Below are 18520 nucleotides of genomic sequence, written 5' to 3'. Positions count from 1 at the left end.
TTGTTAACTTAATTTTTAACTTATCCTTAATTGCACTACCTGTATGTTATACTGTTTGCACTTTCTTTTTCTCATCTGAGATGCACCACCTGCCAACACCAAGTCAAATTCCTCGTTCTGTAAAGTGCGCTCTACTGAACCTGGCAATAAAGCTTTTTCTGATTCTGATTCTGAATAAAAGCTGAAAGTCTGCACTTCAATGGCAACTTAGTTGTTTTATTTAACATTCACTGTGGTAATGTACAGAAACAAAATTAGAATGTGTCTCTGTCCAAATATTTATGGTCCTGACTGTACATGAACTTAAAGTGCATCTAAAAGTAAACATCTTTGTGAACAAAACGTTTGGGGAAAAGCTGCATGTGATGTTGTTTATATGTTCATGTTTTTCTTGAGAACCACAGGCTTTTTAGCGTCAAGACGCCGCACGTCTATCGCTGCTTTGAGGAGAAGGGAGGTCTAAGGGCAGGGATGCCAACCGGTAGTTTAGCTTAGTCTGTTTAGCTATGTTTAGTTATTAACCTATTAAATTATATGACTTCATGATTTCACGTTTATTAAAAAGCCCATCGAGACAACTATTGTTGTGATTACTGGGCTAGATCAATAAAATTGAATTGAATTGGGATTCGTGTATTGCTCAAGTTTGAAGGACATACTACTTCATTTCCCAGTCCTTGTTAATAAATTGCACTGTAAACGTCACGTAGGGATGGGTATGGTTAAAGTTTTAACGGTACTGCTACTCTTATTGATACTGCTTATTGATCCGGTATTTTAACAATACTCTTATCGATACTTTTTGAGGACGAAAAATAAATAAATAAATTACAAATTAATAACAAAGTGTTTTCTTTCCTCATTATGCAAGAGTCCCGAGACTGCGACTCTTGCTGCTTCATCACTGCGGTGATCAAAATCCCACACCGTCACAGCTTTACTCCAGAGCGGTTTAATAATCAAATACCGTTCCTCTGGGGGAAACTTTTTATTACTGTTCTCCTTCACTCTGTAACAACAAAAATAAATGCGTACACACCCCCAACACTTGTGGCTGCTTCATCACCGTGGTGATCAAAAATGCCACACCGTCGCAGCTCTTGTTTATATCTTGTGGGACACAAAAAAATGCAACTTCTCCGGAACCGATAGCAGAACCGTTGAGGTCAGATCTTACGGATACTGTGGTCTTGAAGAAAGTTGTAAGTCAGATCTTTGAGGAGCTCTCTGTGTCACACAGCTGGTTCTGGTTCTGTTAGTCCACCTCGGCCTGTGATTTTAGACACACTCTCACCTGTCTCTCTCCCTGAGCTAGTCAGATTAGTTGGCACAATGAAGGCATCCTCTTGCTCTCTCAACATGCTGCCAACATCTCTGCTCAAAGATGTCTTCCAGTCCATCGGTCCTTCTGTCCTGACAATAATTAACTCGTCCTTGCTGTCTGGTTAAGTCTCTGAGCCCTTCAAGAAAGCTGTCGTCCTTTCTGTCCCTAAAAAACCTGGGCTTGACTCCTCCCTCTTGAGCAGTTACAGACCTATTTCTAATCTTCTATTCATGTCCAAAATTTTAGAAAAAGTTGTTGCTAACCAACTTACAACTGCTCTTGACAGTCATGGGATTTTTGATCAGTTTCAGTCAGGTTTTGGCAGAGCTCACTCCACTGAAACAGCCCTACTCAGAGTCACTAATGACATCCTGATGCAGGAAAATGCTCTGTGCTGCTGTTACTGGACTTGACTGCAGCCCTTGACACTGTCGACCACTATGTCCTCCTGGACAAGCTAAAAAGTTGGGTTGGGGTATCTGGTTCTCCTTTTATCTGACGGATAGATCTTTCTCTGTTGTATTTTCCAAATTTAAGTCCTCTTCTACATCCCCCACTTCTGGTGTCCCACAAGGCTCCGTTTTGGGACCTTTAATGTTTATTTAATATCTAATTATATATTTATTATATATTTAATATCAATTTAATAGCCAAGCACCGGTCCACTTAAGACCTTTTGCAGCCGTCCACTCCCAGCAGGTCCCCGAGGTCATGTGACCAGGGTTTGCTGGTTGTTAAGAGAACCCGGTTAAAAACTAAAGGTGACAGTCTTTGCTGCAGTGGCCCCATCCCTGTGGAACTCCCTTCCTCTCAGCGTCAGATCTGCAGACCCAGGTTTTTAGCTGCTTTTTAAAAGAAAACACTATCTTTTTAAAATAGCTTTTTCTTAATTCTCTCTGTATTGTGTGTTTTACCGTGTTTTACTGTGAAGGCCTTTATGATTTTTATCCTAGAAAGGTGCTATACAAATAAAGTTTATTATTATATCACCATATCGATATTGTGGCACACCCCTACTCTCTAACTAATGAACTAACTATATATAGGTGTTGTACAATGACTATGTATGTGTGTCAGCTGGTGTGTAGGAGGAAGGAGCACACGCGTGTGTTGGGGGTGCGTGTTGATTCTTCCGCTCTCTAGCTGCATGTGAGGCTTCACCTGTGCTCTCTGGTACAGACATCTTCTCAGAATATTATATATTGCTCAGTAATAAACAGACTGCAGACACTTTGTCACCTTTCTGGTAGCCATGAAGCCTGAAACCCATGAAGAACGTGGGGCAGGAGGCTCCGCCTTTGTTTATACAGACACGTAACTTTACGCTGCACAAAATAGTTCCCAAACAAAACATGTAGTGATATTCATTGAAATCTAACAGTTCATGTTTGGTGTTACAGAGTGACTGAGAACAGTAATAACCCCCCCCAACACAAAATCCTCCGGTGTGCGGCCGTGTCTCAAGAACGCACGGAGCTTGTAATGGAAATGACTAACGCAGTAAATTGTGTCGTATTTCCTCGCGAGACGGAAACTTAAAATATCAATTGTTTTAAAAAGAAATTTGGGGTTGTTTTTATTTTCTGAAATGATTTTTGAAAAATAGGAGGTTCTGGCCCGTTTGACTGAGTTATTGTAGATTTTGAGTTGTTCTTTTAAACTGTCTTTATGAATTATCAATTTCGTCTTCCTGTATCTCCTCTCTGCTGTCCTGCAGTTCTGCTTCAGACCCTTAATGTCATCAGTCTTCCATGGCATTTTAGGAATGGCTCTTAATGTTTTTGTTTTGAGTGGAGCCACTGCATCTATGGAAGACTGAAGTCTATTAAAATGATCAACAATAAAATCACAGGGTGCAGGTAAAATCTGAGCAGGAGTTTGCTTAAAAATATCAAACTTGCAGCCAGTTCAGGAGGTAAATACCGTTTCCTCACAGTTCTCACTGAGGCATCCTGCTGGATTTCACTGGTGACATTAAAAAACACACAAAAATGATCTGATATGGCCAAGTCAACAACAGAGGACACCCCGGTGGACAGACCGTAGGTAATGACCAGGTCTAGGGTGTGTCCCCTGTTGTAGTTGGTTGTGTGACATGCTGCTGAAAATCCATGATGTTTAGAAGATTTAAAAACTCACAGGTATAGATATCGTCATTCTTGTCAACATGCAAATTAAAATTGATGATGCGAACGTATAATAAAATTATAATATAATAAACCAGTGCTTCTCAAATAGTGGGGCGCCCCCCAGGGGCATCGCATCGCTCCCCCCAGTAACGGTTTTAGGCAGGGGTAGTACGGGCAATTGCCCAGGGCGCAAATTTAAAGGGGGACGGTGGTGACAGCGGCTCAGTGCTTGGAGAAAAAGCTGGTCCACTATTGGTTTCCTATTATTTGTTATATGACAGAGTTTGTAACAGCCTGAAACTGTGAACTGCCGTCACACGCGTGTGTGAGGAGAGGGGAGGGGTAGGGGTCTCAGGCTGCGAGGTGGAACGTGCATGCGGAGCGCTACATTGCACAACACCAGGATCATCACATGCCTCTAGATGATTCAGTTCATGCTAATAATGTCATTCTTTATGAACTATTGCAGAAATTTTGATGACACGTCTTTATTTTCCATAAATGTGGTTTGGTTTAGTTGGTGTCAGTATTTGACATAAAGACAGCAGATAATGCAGGAAAACAGCTGCACTTTATGACATCATAAATAAATAATCCATCATTTAGAAAAAAATCAGAACAATGTTTTTTATCTATTTCTTCAGACTAAAAACGTTAAATATATTGGTGTTGCTGTGTTAATGTTTCAGATCAATTTACATTTAATATTATTTATTGATTTATTTAGCATCAAATGGTTCAGTTGGTCAAAATGTTTGTAGTTTAATATAAATAATGACTGACAGATTGTATTTTATTTCAGGCACTTTAAGCTTTTCTGTTTTACACTAGAACAAGGGTCTCTGTGGCTAAATAAATGTAATATTTGTTTAAAGTGGATTTATATTGATTTTTCTTTTGTTAATGTTAAAAGATGCAATTTTAGGTATACTTACACATTTTTTATAGATACTAACCCAATATAATGTCACAGCGCGATTGTGTTTGTGTGTATGTGTGTGTGTGTGGGGGGGGCATTTTCTTCTTCCTCGGGGGGGGGCTGGTTAAAAAATAATTGAGAAGCACTGACCTAAACATACATTGCTGAATAATGAACAGCTTTATAGACTGACAGGCAGGAATTTTCCAAACTCTTTTAAGGAAACATGTTTTTAAAATAACTATTTGTGGTGTAGGTACTGTAACCATTCAGCCTGCAATAACCGTTCGGGGTCCTTTTGACTGAGGATAACCTCACACTACGGTAACCCCACTTGGACAAACTACGTAGCGTAGAGATCTGTTTGGGCTCTACATATTTTCCTTTAATGTTCTGTTTGTAACCTAAAGTTCATTTCCCTCTTAAGTTGTATCTGACATTATTGTTTGTAATGTTCATAGAGAGATTTATCCACAACCCACTTTGTACAAATATTTGTGGCTGTTAGAATGAATCTGCTGCTCCACACAAGCGAACCGTGTCTCTGATCAGAACAGCTGGAATCTCGTAGCTTCGTGTTCACAGGCAGGGAAGGTGCTTTGTTGCAGTGTGCGGTCCGGAGGAGGGTTCGGCTGCGATGCATGTAAATAATAATCATAACGATAAAAGCACGTTTAGAAGATAATCTCACTCTATGTCGGAGCTCTGTTTGTCTACAACGGACTGCATTATGTCTTCTATGGTAGTAAAGTAATTTGTCAAGACCAATCACTGTCTGACACGTCATCGGACCAACGGACAGCCAATCACATCATGTGACGTCAGCACTAGTCGAAGGACCCCGAACGGCTGTTGCATGCTGAATGGTTGTGGTACCAACAGTGGCACATTTTTTTGTTTAAATCTTGAAGAATAAAGAGTAGAGCTATAGTACAAGCTCCACCTAGTGGCTAAACTGAATTGCCCTCCAGGAGAGGCATACCATAAGTCCACCCCCCTCCGCTGGTTTCATTCTTATTTTTCAAGCCGCACTCAGTTTATTCAACTGAATTCTTTTAAATCCCAACCCTCACTCATTTCATCTGGTGTTCCTCAAGGTTCTGTTCTCGGTCCCCTCCTCTTCATTACCTACCTGCTCCCCCTTGGTAATATATTCCGTAAATTCAATATTGACTTTCATTGTTTTGCGGATGACACTCAGCTCTACCTGTCCAGTAAACCCAACTCTTCTATTCCACCTGCCTCCCTCTCCTCCTGCCTGTCTGAAATAAAAACCTGGTTCACCCTAAACTTCCTCAAACTTAACAGTGATAAAACCGAATTACTCCTCGTAGGTTCCAAATCCACCCTTTCCAAAGTTTCTAATTTTACCCTTTCCATCGATTCCTCTCCAGTTTTCCCCTCCCCTCAAGTAAAGAGTCTGGGTGTCATCCTTGACAGTACATTATCATTTCAATCCCACATCAATAGCATTACTCGGTCAGCCTACTATCATCTACGTAATATTAATCGACTCCGCCCCTCCCTTACCATCCACTCTGCCTCCATTTTAGTTCATAGTCTGGTCACTTCTCGTCTCGACTATTGTAATGCTCTTCTCTATGGTCTTCCCAACAAAACTCTAAATAAGCTTCAGTTGGTCCAGAATTCAGCTGCCCGCATCATCACCAGAACCCCCTCCTTCCATCGCATCACTCCCGTTCTCCAGCAGCTGCACTGGCTTCCAGTAGCCTTTAGGATTCAGTTCAAGCTCCTTCTCTCCACTTTCAAAGCCCTCCATAGCCTGGCTCCCTCCTATCTCTCTAATCTCCTCCATGTTAACACTCCCTCTCGCTCTCTTCGGTCTTCTTCCTCCCTTCAGCTCTCTGTCCCTCCGGCCCGTATGGTCACCATGGGGAGCCATGCCTTCAGTCGCTCTGCTCCCCAACTCTGGAACTCTCTCCCCCCAGACCTCCGTAACACTGACTCCTTTATGATCTTTAAATCCGGACTAAAAACTCATCTGTTTAAGCTCACATTTCCGGAACACAGTTTCACATTTTCTGTCAGCTGATTTTACTAATGAATCCAATTTATTTATTGTTTTTAACATGTTGTGATTTTATTGTGTTTTACTTCTAACTTTGTATGGTGACCTTGGGTGTTTTGAAAGGTGCTTTTAAATAAAATGTATTATTATTATTATTATTTTACCGACCAACACAAAATCCTCCGTCGAGCGGCCGCGTCGCACACTCAAGAACCCACGCAGCTTGTAATGGAAATGAATACAATGGAAATTAACAATTATAATGCAGTATATTTACTAACAAACAAACACAACATAACGGTAACAACAACTAACTAATTAGCTAACTATACAGGTAAACATTAACAACCTTTTTCAAAGTGCAAAATGAGTCGTTCTGCTGCTGCTTTTATGTGTCCGTCTTCATGTTGCGCAACAGGATCACCTACATGTTAACCGTGTCGGGTTTCAGCGAGGACCTTAACGGGGTGACAATGTTTCCAGCTGCACTCCAATGCTCGTAGCACATGCAGACAAATATTTTCTTGCCACTTTTGACAGAAGAGGGAATCAAGCCTGATTGTCCCGCCACCAGTCCAGCGGATCAGAGGGCAGATGGAGGGATTCCTCCTGCAAAAATCTCCTGACTTCAATTTCTGCACGGATTCTTTTTGGACTGTTTCAGTTACGCTGTTGTCTTTTATGCCTGTGTTTGTGTGTAGTTAATATAACATTATCTGTAAACATTACAAGTACTGAAACATGGCAGCAGTTCATTAAAAATCAGACACCAAAATGTTTAATGGACTGTCCCTCCTTGCGCAGGAGGATGCGGGCTTATTCCCCCAGAAGCCCTTGAAGTTTGAACATAGGACTCGTGGAAAAAGTACATTATTAGCAAATATTAATGTGTTTATTATACTTCAAATCAAACACCATATGCAGTCCTGTAGCTTTCAAAAAGAAAAAAAAAGTGCGATGATGTCATCACTGCGGTGATGTGGTTATTGTCACACCCCTATCCTAGAGGTGTCAGATATTCATGATTAATTAATTACAGACAAATCAGACCTTTTTTTTATCGCATTAATCTTATTTTTAATCCATAACAATAGTTGTGTTCTGAAATATGAAAAACTGAGGTTCAACTGTTTACTTACATGAACGCTTTATTTGAACTCAGCTGAAGATGCTTCTTACATGTTTTAATGAAAGGTTAAAGAACATGTATATTATTTTATAAAAAGAATGTCCAGTTGCTAAGACTTAACTTCAAGACCTTGTAAACATGAGAACGTTCGAGTCCTCTGACAGGTTGCTGTTTTTCCAGATAAAGGAGGTCTCTACCAGTTCTTGCTCAGTCACCCAGGCCTGAACCACTACCAGGATTTGGTTTTTGTGAAATGTAAGTAGGAGCTGCAGTTTTCGTCTAACGGGCGTATCCACCCTTAATTAGAATGATTTATGCCTTTGAACAGATGGACGTCAAAATTCCAGCAGGGCAGTAACCTCCAGCCTATACAGGTATGTCTTTCTGAGACTGAAATTACTGTCTTCAGAAGGTCTCGCAGTCTTCAGATGTTGCTGGGAAATGTTGGGACTGTAATGAAGGGAACCCATGAAACATAATTTCAGGAATACTGTATCCAGGTAACTTCCTGTGTTGAGGGAAAACTGCATAAAAAAAACAAAGGCAGCAGCACCACGGTGGCTTCATGGCTGCTTTTCTAACGGTGTAACATAGAATTGATTCTCTGTCATTGAGACGGACAGAGAATCTGTTTGAATCCCAGCCGTGTCCTGGGGAAGGCTGTGCTATTGGACCACGTCAGGAAGTCTGAGTGTGACGCATTCCTTTGCTATTGTTAGGATGCTGCTTCCACATGCACTGGTCTGTGCATTTATTGTCTGCTTTTGGTGAATTTCTTTTATCCTTTTCTCCTCTACGTCAGCACGACAGACAAACAAATACGCAACGCCAGACAGCCCTGTGGCCACTACCTGAATGTAGCATTCAGTATTAAGTGATGAAACAGCGGAACACGCTGCGATTTTTAACAGCATCCAGTCAGAACTGCAGGATGAAGCTGCTTCACCTTGCAGTCAGAACTGCAGGATGAAGCTGCTTCACTTCCATCAGCAACAGATGAATAAAAAGGGTTGATTTGGAGACGGCGCTGTTGTTAGCCGCTAATGCTAAGATGCTATTTATGCTATGCTAACAAGCTGTTCTGTCTGTTGCCTAAATGTAAACACTGACCGATTTAAAGTCGGACTGTATTTTCACGGCCTATAAGACGCATAAGTAAAACCACATTAACTTAAAGGACATTAATAAAAAATGCAAAAATATAATACCAGAATTGAATCCACTGTGTTTTAGCAGCGTCTTTGTAGCGTTACAGAGCTGGTGTTACACCAAAAAACTGTCGGATGCTGTACTGAATCCTTCCACTCCCTTCCCTTGTGAGAGCTGCAGCTTTAACGTTAACAATAATAATAAACTTCATTTGTATATCACCTTTCAAGATAAAAATCAGAAAGTGCTTCACAGTAAAACACTGAAAATAAAAGAAATAATTGTAAAAAAGCGATTTTAAAAAGATAGCTTTTTAAAAGAAAACACTGGGTCTGCAGATCTGAGGATGAGAGGAAGGGAGATCCAGAGCGATGGAGCCACTGCTGCAAAGACTCTGTCACTTTTAGTCTGTAACCACCAGCAGACCCTGGTCACATGACCTCAGGGACCTGCTGGGAGTGGACGGCTGCAAAAGGTCTTTTATGTAGACTGGTGCTTGGTTATTAGGAGCTGTGTATGTTAAACCAGGATTTTAAAATGGACACGGAAACGGATGGGGAGCCAGTGCAGCTGGATTAATAACGGGGTGACGTGTGAAAACTTGGATGAATTGGTTAAAAGAGCATTCAGCTGCTCTGCCCCCCGGCTCTGGAACTCTCTGCCTCCGGACCTTAGAAACATCGGGTCTATCTCACAATTCGCCAAAAAACTGAAAACTCATCTTTTCCAACTCGCCTATTCCCTCCGATAATTTCCTATTTCTGGCCTATTTATATGCATATTTTATTGTGCATTTGATTGCCTTTATTTTATTTTTATTTTCACTTTTATGTACGGCGACCTTGGGTTCCTTGAAAGGCGCCTAACAAATAAAATTTATTATTATTATTATTATTATTATTAAAAGCCTCACAGCAGCGTTCTGGACAACCTGGAGCCATTCTAGAGATTTTTTGCTTAAACATGTAAAGATGGAGTTACAATAATTAAGATGAGATGATATAAAAGCGTGGATTAGCACCTCCATCCCAGAACACGACACAATTGGACTCAGTTTGGCAATGTTTCTAAGTTAATAATAATAATTGATGCTTTATTTATCCCACAATGGGGAAATTCTTCTCCGCTTTTTGACCCAGCCTTTGGGGAGAGGGGGGAGCTGCAGATTAGCTGCGCTCGGGGGGCGACTGTTGGCTGGGGAGAGCGGGGATCGATCCTCCAACTCTTCGGTTGTTGGACGACCTGCTCTACCGCCTGAGCTAAACTGCCTGCCAAGAATGAACAAGTGACCCGACCTGAGAGGCAAGGGATAAAAACCGGGTCAACAGTCACCCCAAGGTTCCCAACAGACGGCTTGATAGAGGAAGCAAGTGGATCGAACCACTGGACTATCTGGGGGAGGCAATTGTCAGTAGCATAGACTAGAACCTCAGTTTTGGCTTCAATTAGTTGGAGAAAGTTGTTGTTCATCCAACTGTTGACTGAATCCAGACACCTGCGTAAAATCTGTATTTTAAAAACATCCTGGGGTTTAAAAGACACAGAAAGCAGAATATCATCAGCATAAAAAAAATACCATTAGATGAACTTAAAATATGCTGCAAAGGCAGCCAATATAAAATGAACAATAAAAGTCCCAAAACTGAGCCTTGTGAAACACAACACCATAAGTTATGGATGCAGAAGACGACTTAAACGTGGAAAACACTACAGAAAAAGATCTACCAGTAAGATAAGAGGAAAAGCAGTTTAAAGCGTATCCGGATATCCCAACCCAGTTTTTTAGCCTGTTCAAGAGGACGTACTGGTCAGCATTTTCCTGCATCACTCTGCATCAGGATGTCATTAGTGACTCTGAGTAGGGCTGTTTCAGTGGAGTGAGCTCTGCCAAAACCTGACTGAAACTGATCAAAAATCCCATGACTGTCAAGAGCAGTTGTAAGTTGGTTAGCAACAACTTTTTCTAAAATTTTGGACATGAATAGAAGATTAGAAATAGGTCTGTAACTGCTCAAGAGGGAGGAGTCAAGCCCAGGTTTTTTAGGGACAGAAAGGACGACAGCTTTCTTGAAGGGCTCAGAGACTTAACCAGACAGCAAGGACGAGTTAATTATTGTCAGGACAGAAGGACCGATGGACTGGAAGACATCTTTGAGCAGAGATGTTGGCAGCATGTTGAGAGAGCAAGAGGATGCCTTCATTGTGCCAACTAATCTGACTAGCTCAGGGAGAGAGACAGGTGAGAGTGTGTCTAAAATCACAGGCCGAGGTGGACTAACAGAACCAGAACCAGCTGTGTGACAATGATGCAAGAGCTAACTTCTCTGCGTGCAGGCAAGAGCGACACAGAAAAAGATAAGTTTAAAAAAATACAATAATGATCAGAAATAAAAATAGTCAATAGTTACATCTAAGGTACAAACAAGGTCAAGTGTGCCACCTTTAACAAGTGTGGACACAGACACATGCTGAATAAAATTAAGAGTCCATGAGACTGCTGACACCTCTGGCAAAGAGGTCAGAGTCATCATTAATGTGTATGTTAAAATCACCGTGGAAGATCCGCTGACCTCCTTTAAAAAGAGGCTGTTTGGTCTGAGTGGACGGTAGACAACAGCACAGTACAGGCGGCTCACCGAGCGGCACAGGAGACGACTCCGTAAGACCGCGCCGACTCCCCCTCCACGACCCAATGGCCAAGGCCGTCCGATGAAGGAGTAACCAGCCGGGCAGAGTTGAATGAGAGACGAGTGGTCTGGAGTCCTGCTTTCAGTCAGAAACATAAGATCCTGGTTTCTGGAGTCTATTAGCTCATTTAACAAGGATGATTTGTTGGCCATGGATTGGGCATTGAAGAGCGCCATGCTCAGGGTGATGGGGGTGGCATCTGGGTCGGTGGAAGTCGACAGATGACAGCTGGCCAGGAACACTCAACGCCATCTACTGGAAACTCCAAGCTTCCATCACAGCCTGATCTGTACTTGGACGCCAGCTTTTTCCTCCTGTCTTCCACTGAGATCTGCGTAGCACCGGTAGGCCTTCAGGCAGAACAAGGCCTGGAGGCGCCAGATGGAGGGAACAGAGAACGCTGGCGCAGGAAGAAGAGGTATCTTTGCCGATTAGTCCAATAGACAGCAGTGTGAGGCGAGCATAAACTAAAGCAGCTACAACATTGTGTGCACAAAATCAAACCAAAAGTGCAGAAAGAAACAGAACCGTAAATTTCTGCAATAGACTCCTGCTGCAGCGGCTAAGCCAAATACAGGCGCCATCTTGCCAAAAAACTTGCCGCTAAAACAGCTGCTCGTTTCAATGATATATAATAACTACAATCAAACTGTTTTCAGGCTGTTATGATTAAATATAAAATGTGTGGCACGATTAAACCTGTTCCTGTTTTCTCTGCATGTTTGAATTTGTGCTTACAGTTAATGACAAAAGCATCTTCCCACCATTTTTTAAATTTTTAATTACTACAATTTCATTTTCTCTTCAGTTGGTTAAGATGACTGACTGACACCCCTCTTCTCTTTGGGGTACAGAGGTTGTGACTTAAACTTGGAGCATCGAAGTGCACGCAGCTAAATCTGTTTGAAGGTTGTAGCTTCCAAAAGTGGGCGTTGTTTAAACCCCTGAAACTGTCGAGCGCGTTCTAGTGTTTTTCTTTATGTGATGCTCAAGCTAGCGGTAGCTCACAAAAAATCTGCTGAATTGATCTCCAAACATTTTTACAGCTTGAATTTAGTTTAACCAATTTCCAAAGGAGATGCTAAAATAAAATAGCTTTTGTTAAATATATTCCATCATTTGTCAGTTTTGTTAAAGAAAGTAAAAGCGGGGATGATGTGGCTTTGTGAGGAGCAGTGGATGTTTCTAACCTTGGCTCCTCTGCGTTCATTGTGTGGCCCGACAAGCTCTTCCCTGAGGGACCCACAACAGCACCCAAATCAACAATTGATGGGATCAACAACAACCTCAAGGAAAACGGTTCAATTCTTATCAAGAAGGCTTCACGGGCGTCCAAGAAAGTCCAGCAAGTGCCAGGATGGTCCCCTAAAGAGGATGCAGGATGGGAGGTCCACCAGTGCAGAGCTGCGCAGGAACGGCAGCAGGCAGGTGTGACGCATCTGCATCACAGTGAGGCTTTCGGAAGATGGCCTGGTGTCAGGAAGGGCAGCAAAAAAGCAACTTCTCTCCAAAAAAAAACCACATCAGGGACAGGTTGATCTTCTAAAAGTCTGGTGAATGGACTGCTGAGGACTGGGGCAAAGTCCTTTTCTCCCATGATGCCTCTCTCTGATTGTTTGGGACATCTGGAAAAAGGTGAGCGCTACCATCAGTCCTGTGTCACGCCAACAGTAAAGCATCCTGAGACCATTCATGTGTGGGGTTGCTTCTCATCCAAGGGAGGGGGCTCACTATTTAGCCCAAAAACCCAACCATGAATACAGAATGGTGCCAAACACCCTCCAACAGCAACTTCTTCCAGCAACAGTTTGGTGACCAACAATGCATTTCCCAGAACCATGGAGCTAAAGTGAGGACTAAGTGGCTCGGGGACATAAAACGTGGACATTTTGGGTCCATGGCCTGGAAACTCCCCAGATCTGAATCCCATTGAGAACTTGTGGTCAATCCTCCAGAGGCAGGTGGACAAACAAAAACCCACTAACTCTGACAAATATCAAGAAGTGATTCTGGACCATTCAGGATTTGGTCCAGAAGTTGATTGACAGCATGTCCAGTCGGACTGCAGAGGTCCTGAAAAAGAACAACACTGCAAACACTGACTCTGCAGAAATGTCATGTGATTGTCCAGAAAAGCCTTCAAAACGTATGAAGGGCTTGGAATTCTATGTCAGTGCGTTACAAAAATCTAAAAGCAGTTTAGCAGTTAACTTTGTGAAAACTAACATTTGTGTCATTCTCTAAACTTTACGCCACGACTGTAGAGCAGCGTGTCTGCATTTCATGAAAGCCAAAAACATCCAAACTTGCAAAGATGGATGTGCATATGGTCTATATGAAAGGAAAGCGTTCAGCCAATCACTGCTAGCTTCACTGAGAAAGTGGGTGTGTCTGTTAGCCTGGGGGCGGGGCTGACAGCACAGACTCCTCCTGCTTTGTGACGTCACAATGTGAGAACCCGCTGATTTTTGTGGATTGACGGCTGAGAGAGCAGGTTTTTAGAGGAATACACAGAAATGGATCAAAATACTCCTTTGGGGTTGTTTATAGTGAGGAATAGACATTATAAAACACTTAAAAGCTAAAAAAAACTGATTTCACATGATATCAACCCTTTAAAGAAACTTCAAAATCCTTCAGCAGTTTTTGCAAAGAGCTTTCAGGAATCCTTTCAACATTTTCAGCCTCAGCTCTTTCAGTGACCTCATTCAGCTTTAAGCATTCACATTTGCACCGTTGCCGGTCATGCTAGCCACACCCACAGTGACAGCCCCACCATGACCTCTGCAGCTCTGTGACCTGCATGTCAGAGGGGCTGTCCGTGGAGCGGTATGGGCCAGCTCAGCTCCATCATGCCTTGGGTTGTGCTCACTCATGAGTGTCTTTGTCTCATCAGGACTGCTGGGAGGAGGGGGTCCTGCGAGTGCTGGGACGGAGCGCCGTGTGTTTTGGCGCTCCACTGCACCATGTGCCCTCAGCACAGCTGGAGACTGTTCTACACATCTGCCGATGGAAGCCAGATTTTAACCACGTGAGAACTCGCCGTCCTCACATCCTCTTATCTGTCCTGTGTAAAGGTGTTCGTTTGCAGAGAGGCTGTGGTCTTTCAAGCTACTCTTTGCATGAAAATGGCAGTGATAGCAGCCTTTTGTGCAAAAGGTTCCCAGATTTGTTGTTCTGGACCAGCTTGTCATTGTTGACATGTCACATTAAACACTGCTTTCTGTGCGCTTCAGTGTCATGGGTATGAAAGCCCTTTTTCTCCACCGTCATGCACCGTTTTCATCTTTGTGCACCGAACGTCTCTGCTGCTTCCACCTTGGGTCGCTCTCATCAGAGCAGATTTCATGTTGTCTTTAAGGAGAAATCTGTTTTAGAATCCTGTCAGTGAAGGAGTCTAGAACAAGTCGGGAGGTAAAGCTCTCTGCTGACTGCAGGCCTCAGGATCCGGCTGCACACATCCTGCACGCTCTGCACCGGCTGGACTCTGACTACAACCACATGAAGCAGCAGATCCTGGCAGGAGTTCCTCTGGAGCATCTATACAGGCCATCGGCGGTTTCTGCAGCAGCTCATTGTGTACCTGTGCAGGTAAGACTCATTCTGCCTGACCCCTGTAAAGCTTTAAATGTCAGCAGTAGAATAAGCGCTGTGATGTTTGTCTGCTCAGGGCATCAGTGATGGACCGCCTCGTGCATCTTCCTGGTGCGTACCGGCTGTCTGCGCCCGCCTCGTCCTCTCCTTTGAGAAGAACCCCCACAGCTTTTGAAGCTCTTTCTGCTAAAGTTTGGGGCTTCAGCTTTTCTCAAACTTATTTATTTATATAGCGCCTTTCATTTCAGTTATAAGATAAAATAATCGTGAAAAAGGAAAATTATTAAAAACAGAAAACACAGGACAATCACACACAGATGGGACCCCTCCCTCACCAGATTCCTCCCTCCACCCACCCAGTTCCCCCAGTAGAACCCTGAACAAACAAAAACTGCAACATAAAGAAGGTCTGGCTGGGTACTGCTGTGAGGAAATAGCAGCATGGGGATCCTGTGCTTTCATTTCTCTGTACAGAGTTTTAGCATCAATAAAAACTCAACAAGTTGTGATAGTGAACATTTGGCTCTGAATGTGTTCTCTCAGGGCTTGCAGGTCTCCCCAGGACCCACAGAAGCTCCTGGAAGCAGCAGAAGCTGAATGTGAAGACGACTGCAGCAGCCAGGTTAGGAGAACCTCCTGATCTCCTTCAGACTACAGAGTCGCTCCCATCCTTTTCAGTCCTGCTTCTGTTTCAGGTCATTGAGAGGACCGTGGAGGCCGAGGACCCCGGGAGGAGAGCGGATGCTCCTGAGTCCTGCCCCAGAGGGGGCAGGCTGGTCGACAGGCAGATGGGTAAAGCTGCCTGGCTCTCCTCCTCCTGTCCACAGAGGTTTTCATCTGAGGAGGCTTTGTGCTCTGCAGAGATCTGCCAGGAGGTCAGTGAGTCGCAGCTTTCAGGAGCTCCAACAGGGGAGCAGGCTGATGGTGCAAAGACCCCTCAGCTCCTGCAGGAGGGTTGTTCAGCGGACTTAAACAGTCTAGGTACCGAATCCACTGGTGGGGAAAGCGGTGCGGTGCTGTTTGTGTCCAACCTGTCCAAGGAGGCCAGCCAGGTGAGTGTGTGCGCTGCTGAGTGGCAGCCAGCAGGGGGCAGCACAGGCCTGACTCCTGCTGGCTGTCAGGGCCACGGGATGCAGGTGTTTGAAAGCTGTTACAGGTCAGCATGTGGGTTTTGGTTCTGACTATTGGAAGACCAGAACCTGAGGGTCTGTGGACTCTGAGCCTTAACCAGAACTTGAAGTTGCTGGTGCAGCCATAGTGATTTTGATGCTATGTGCACACCGAGCATGTGAAGTGTGTTGAAGAGCCTGCTGAACGTGGGTTCTTGAACACGCTTTTAGCATCCAGCTGATGCCAGCGGATGTCATCGGAGGCCTGGTGTAAATCTGGTGAATCTGGCTGCAGGGTTTTCCATCACAGCTCTGTTCTCACGTATCAAAGACTTGATGTCTGAGAATTCCAGCTGGGAACAAACCGCAATTGTTCATTTGTCCTTCCTGATCGATTCTCAAATGGTTGACACTTCCGTGTTTTGTAAAGGACCCTACCCAAACGTTAATACCAAGTTTCAGTCCCTGATAGGTCAAAGTTCAACTGGTTGAACTTTCAGCGTGCGTTTTAATGGACCGCTGGATTCACCTGCTATTCTCCTTTCTCCAGCCACGCTCCCCCCCCAGGGCCGACGTCTTCATGTCGCTCGACGGCAAACAGACCTTTGTGCCGCAAACTTGGGGAACCATGGGCAGCATCTGTGCGCTGACGGCACAGCTGCGAAGGCTCCACCCCGAGGCCAGCAGGGCCTCCATCATGGCTGCTCTAAAAGGGCTGAGGGCCACACAGAAGGGGCCGCTCTGCAGCCTTTCGCTGGAATCCGTCCAGGACATGACCTCTGACCTGCTGAGCAGACAGGACAAGGACTGAGACGGCTCCAAGCTCACGTTTTTGCTTTTCCCTTTGAGTTTGAAGACAATAATGAAGAGCCTGTTGGCGCCTGTGAAGCCGTTCTTTACACATTTCCACTTTATTTACAACGATTTTCCAGAATCTCCTCTTTGCTCGCTCCTGCATCCCCGGTTTCAGACATGAACCCTGTCAGGAGGCTGGCACCCGAGGATGGGAGCATGATAGGTTCAAGAGTTCCCATCATCAGCTGAGTCTGATCAACTACAGCTGCTCCTCTGGATTTGACTAAAAAAGAGGCTGAAACATTCAACTTACTGGAAAAACGAACTGAGTGATGGTTCTGCAGATAATTTCAAGCAATATTCACAAAGCACTCTAGAAGAGAAGGTTCAGCATGTAATCTTAAGTTCAGATGTTTAATAAAATGTGTTTGGAGTCGGTTCTACTATAGAAGGATCTATGTGTGTATTGCATTTAAAGTTGAAGAATCAGTGGTAAAGCTGCCAGAGTCCTGTGTTAGTTTCACTTCACTGGATCCCAGTTGATTCTAGAATCCAGTTCAAGATCCTCCTGTTAACCTAGAAGGCCTTACATGGAATGGCCCCATCCTATATTAAGGACCTCATAGTCCCTTATCATCCAATCAGAACACTTCAGTCACTAAATGCAGGACTGCTTGTGGTTCCTAGAATTAGTAAAAGTACGGTTGGAGGTAGAGCGTTTAGCCACCAAGCCCCTGTTTTATGGAATAAACTCCCAGCTCATGGAAGAGAGGCCGACTCAGTTTCTACATTCAAAGTTAGACTGAAAACATTCCTCTGTGGACAGGCTTATTGTCAGACTAGTTAGTATTCAGAGATTATTTAACTTAATGTTAATGTGTTTAAATTAAACTGAATAACAATTAGTTGTTAGTAGGCTGCTAGAAGTTTGAAGCTGGGGAAACGATGGTGCACTCTCCTCTATTCTTGATCATTATTCATCATTTAGTTCTCCATGCCTCTGTTTGGTGCAGTGATTCATGGACTGTCCCCTCCGGGGGAATGTGAGTGATTCCAGATTCCAGTTGGCTGGTCTCTGCTGCTGCTCCTACACTTGGTTGTGGATCCTGCCTCTGGCTCGTCTAGCGCCCCCTGCTGTCCCCCAACTTCATCTGGATGAAGCTCATCCGGACCATTCAAACATGTAGTTGTAGAGTTAGATAAGCTAATTCTCTGTAAGAGTTCTGGTACATCACCTGTCCGTCCTGGGGGAGGATCCCTCCTTCATGTGAAGTTTTTCTTTAGAGAAGGAGGGTCTTAGGGCAGTGATGCCCAGTTTAGATTAGTTTAGCAATCACCTGTTCAATTGTATAACTGATTGTATGTTTTTGTACAAGTAGTGAAGCCTGTTTAGACAGCTGTGTTGTAATGTTGGGTTACAGAAATAAAACTGAATTAAATTGAATTGGATGATCCCAGAACATGAAAATGCCTTTACAGATCCCTCATCACTTTTGATTAAATAATGGATTAATCCCAAATTCATCTGCTGCAGCAGGGTACAGTCATTACAGATATTTTGTCTCTGGCACAGTGGTGATGAGTGAAACATATTAGGGCGTGAGGCAGGAATGACTTCTTGTAGCAGTGTGTGTGACAGTAAAGCCTACTGAATG

General features: G+C 43.7%; 1 protein-coding gene across 4 annotated transcripts in view; it reads left to right on the top strand.

Annotated features, from left to right (window-relative positions):
• rbm44 (RNA binding motif protein 44) overlaps positions 1 to 17316 on the top strand; it is a 43252-nt gene extending 25936 nt beyond the window's left edge. For all 4 annotated transcript variants that reach the window (XM_078939825.1, XM_023951041.2, XM_023951040.2 and 1 more), the window contains 9 exons: positions 7711 to 7785; positions 7859 to 7904; positions 14264 to 14398; positions 14805 to 14958; positions 15038 to 15072; positions 15505 to 15583; positions 15657 to 15753; positions 15823 to 16013; positions 16621 to 17316. In XM_078939825.1, the coding sequence (XP_078795951.1) occupies positions 7711 to 7785; positions 7859 to 7904; positions 14264 to 14398; positions 14805 to 14958; positions 15038 to 15072; positions 15505 to 15583; positions 15657 to 15753; positions 15823 to 16013; positions 16621 to 16881 (1073 nt within the window). In that variant the 3' untranslated portion in view covers positions 16882 to 17316. The remainder of the gene's footprint in view (positions 1 to 7710; positions 7786 to 7858; positions 7905 to 14263; positions 14399 to 14804; positions 14959 to 15037; positions 15073 to 15504; positions 15584 to 15656; positions 15754 to 15822; positions 16014 to 16620) is intronic.
• Positions 17317 to 18520: the final 1204 nt, after the last annotated feature.

This window comes from Oryzias latipes, chromosome 21 (assembly GCF_053564925.1).
Source record: "Oryzias latipes strain Hd-rR chromosome 21, Olatipes_Hd-rR_3.1".
Lineage (NCBI taxonomy): Eukaryota > Metazoa > Chordata > Actinopteri > Beloniformes > Adrianichthyidae > Oryzias > Oryzias latipes.
The sequence above is the reverse complement of the archived record's forward strand: the minus strand, read 5'-3'. Positions and strand labels throughout refer to the sequence as shown.